Here is a 3235-nt window from a genome sequence, read left to right as displayed (position 1 = left end):
GTTGAGATATAAAGATTGTTTTTGGGAGGTGCGAAAATTGAAGAAAGTGCAAGCAAAATATGGGAAGGGGATGGTCGGCCAAGAAGAGAGAGAAGAAATAGTGAGGGCGTTGAGAGTGTAAAATGGGACTGAATGGGTTTATATGGCAGCAACTGCAGCCCCATTTATTATTGTTATCGTTGTTGTAATTATTGTCATTAGCATTGTTATTTTCTAAAATAATTTTCTATCTTTATCTGTCTCTTTGTTTCATCTGTCTATTGTAACGAATGGCACCAGTACCAAAACTGCATGTAAAATTGGGATTCAAATGCTGTCATGGATTAAAGAGCTTTCTAAAGGGCCCATCTTTGCGATCTTTTGCAGCATCTGTTAAAGCAAGGAACCTCTTGAACCCTGTTGTAGCAGCACATCTTCCAAGTGCAGCTGCTCTGGTTAACACATCCTCTCGGGAAGCAACTAGTCCGATTGAAGCCGGACTGGGTATCACAGGAGCTGCCGCTGGGACTACTGATGGCATGATAGAGGGTTGTGTGATCCCGGGCCCATGTTTGTTGAAGTCATCTTGTACACTTTGCTGATCAGCTTTTTTTAGACCCTGCACATGGAAAGCACAGTATTAGCCAACAATAAAAACACCTTTAATTCCATCATATTTTTGCCAAGATTTAACAGTTTAATATAACTCCACCATTACGTAATTCATGTAATTCATATGATGCCAAGATTCATTATCCATGATTAACCTGCTCAATTCTTCAGAAGACAAGTAGGAATAATGGAGACACAATTCTGTCGGGCAACTATAATGAACGTTTCAAAGGCACCCCTTCTCTGAAGTGGCAATGCTAGATGTCTTGTGGTTAGTTAGAGCTAAAAAGAAGACCGACATACGAAAATTTATCAGACATCGTATCCAAGGTGCCTATCCAGCATCATTAGCAGATAATGTGGCTCCCAATTTCAAGTGTTGAAAACAGGTTTGCATAACGACTTTCATTTATCTTAGACTCCACGCTTCAGAAAACCTCAACATTTTCACCAGTCCATTAGTAGATTTATCGAGTCACATCTCACAGTCTTGATCTATATCCATCCAATGTTTTTGAGCTTGACAATTAACCGATCATGCAGTAACTAGTATGACTAAACCCTATATCAAACAGCAAGAATAGACCAAAACCTTAAGCTCAAAAATTCGCTGAAACTCCATTGGTGTGCCCTCTGGTAGCAATGCTCGATATGTATCCGCCACTGAATCAAATGTTGACAGTATAACCTGAATAATAAATACATGTAAACTTGAGTAAGACTTTTTTAGTATAATCATGATAAGAAAATAAAACCAAACTTAGCAAAATGTAGACAAAATATGATCATAAACCTTCGAAAGTGCTTCAGCTTTGCTCATTTCACGGCTCACAAATTTTGAATAGCTAGCAGCACCAGTTGTCTGTTTCAGAAAGGAAGAAAATGATATGTCAAAGACGTTTGTTTTATGCAATCAGAAACCACTATATGCCCCTACAAATAATCATGTCAAAATTATGGGAAATTCATTCAATAGTGTGATGCTAATATAGCAAATGAAGCTTATTGCTTCAAAGAAAGGTTCTCTACCTTACTGCACTCTGCATGAGTAAAAAAATAAAATAAAATAAAATAAAGTAAGAGGAAAAAGTAAAAAACTAGACATAATGTTGCATAATCTAATATGACAACGTACGTAGAAGAAGAGAAACTCTACTTGCACCCGTGGTTGGGAAACCCCGCTTACCCATCCCTCCACATTGGCAATAATGAAACAGAGCGTTGCTGAGACTCCCGAAACACGAAAGATCAAACTTGACTTCCCCAGCAGAAAAAACACCCCCACCGCACCGAACAGAGCAAGCTGAAGCAGTAGGAGACCATAATAAATAAAGAGAAAAGATATTTTTAAATCTAAATTGTGTAACTGCCGCATAATCGTTTCGAAAAAAGTAAATAAAGCATGAGACATACCTAAAAAAAATTAATTTTTTAATAATAGATCCCACTCTTTTTCAAATTAATTATGCGACGTACGCACTTCATAGTTGCATGTAAAATTTCTTAAATGCACAATTAACTCACCATAACAGGTATCATTTTCGCACATTTAGCAAGTGTATGGACAGGAAAGCTGAAATTTTTGAGGGCCTGTAACAAGCCTTTCTCTATCGAGTATTCAGAAAAGTAGCAAAAAGGAAACTTAGAAAACAAGCAGATTATTTTTGCCTACTGAGTGAGTAATAATGCAAAGAAATGTGAATAACCATTGGAAAATCTGATTGATTCAGGACACATTGGGAGAAAAGCCAACTGAGAATACCAGGCCCACCTGTGTCTTCAGAAGAGCTAATAAATCCAGATGCGATCTCAAGAATAAGTGAGACGACCACCGGCGCAGTTTTGACTACCCACAACGACGACCATCGGCTCAAATTCGACTACCCACAACGACGACCACCCGTGTACCTGCAGTAGTATTGTTGAATTAACATTATAGAAAAAACTTGGTGAAGTAAATATATACATATCTAAGGGACAACACAAATATTATAGTTTCTTGTTCAACAAGAATAAGAAAATTTGAATTAATATATATCATATAAGAATCAAGCATCATAATTTATAATCTTCTCCAATCCTTTTGTGCCGACATTATTCCAAAGGAAATCTGGAAAACTTTTTTCCAAACTCCAATCTGCAGACTTGCACTCTACAACCAAGCGTCTAAAATCAAGACTGCAGACAGCTAATAATGTTTTTGACAAAATTGCTTGAAAAAAGTGCACACTTTAATTCACTTAATTTCGGCATTAAACTTCCAAATTCCGAGTCTTGCAGCACGCGTCGCCCTATCTAATTAAGTGTATGCCAAACCCAGTTGCTCTCATAACAGAAATGAAATTCTATTTTTCTTCTCTGTTTTTCGTTCCTCTGTACTTTGTGCCCTGTTCTTTATCTTCTCTTTCAGTTCTTGAGATGATGATCCTCCAAACTATTTTTTTTTTATTTTTTTAATTCTGGATCTGTGCTGGTCTTTCATTCAGGGAGGCAGTCAGGGACCATAGATTACTATCATGGATAAAAGTTTTATATATGAATTGCTGCTGAAATCTGGAAAGATTTGTAAAAAGTAATAAATCTGTAAATCAGTTTAAGAGCTTTTGAGTTGAGCTGTTTAGATTTCTTTAACTCGAAAAGTTTC

General features: G+C 36.8%; 1 protein-coding gene across 1 annotated transcript; it reads right to left on the bottom strand.

The window, feature by feature from the left end:
- Window positions 1-265: 265 nt before the first annotated feature.
- LOC121267505 (vacuolar protein sorting-associated protein 53 A-like) lies at window positions 266-1503 on the bottom strand. Its single transcript, XM_041171391.1, has 3 exons — window positions 1385-1503; window positions 1184-1279; window positions 266-598 (listed from the first exon to the last, which is right to left on the bottom strand). Exons 1-3 carry the CDS (start codon window positions 1409-1411, stop codon window positions 317-319), a joined length of 405 nt encoding a protein of 134 aa, XP_041027325.1. The 5' UTR covers window positions 1412-1503; the 3' UTR covers window positions 266-316.
- Window positions 1504-3235: the final 1732 nt, after the last annotated feature.

This window comes from Juglans microcarpa x Juglans regia, chromosome 5S, assembly GCF_004785595.1.
Source record: "Juglans microcarpa x Juglans regia isolate MS1-56 chromosome 5S, Jm3101_v1.0, whole genome shotgun sequence".
Lineage (NCBI taxonomy): Eukaryota > Viridiplantae > Streptophyta > Magnoliopsida > Fagales > Juglandaceae > Juglans > Juglans microcarpa x Juglans regia.
Note: the sequence above shows the minus strand (reverse complement) of the source record. Positions and strands in the feature narration are given on the sequence as shown.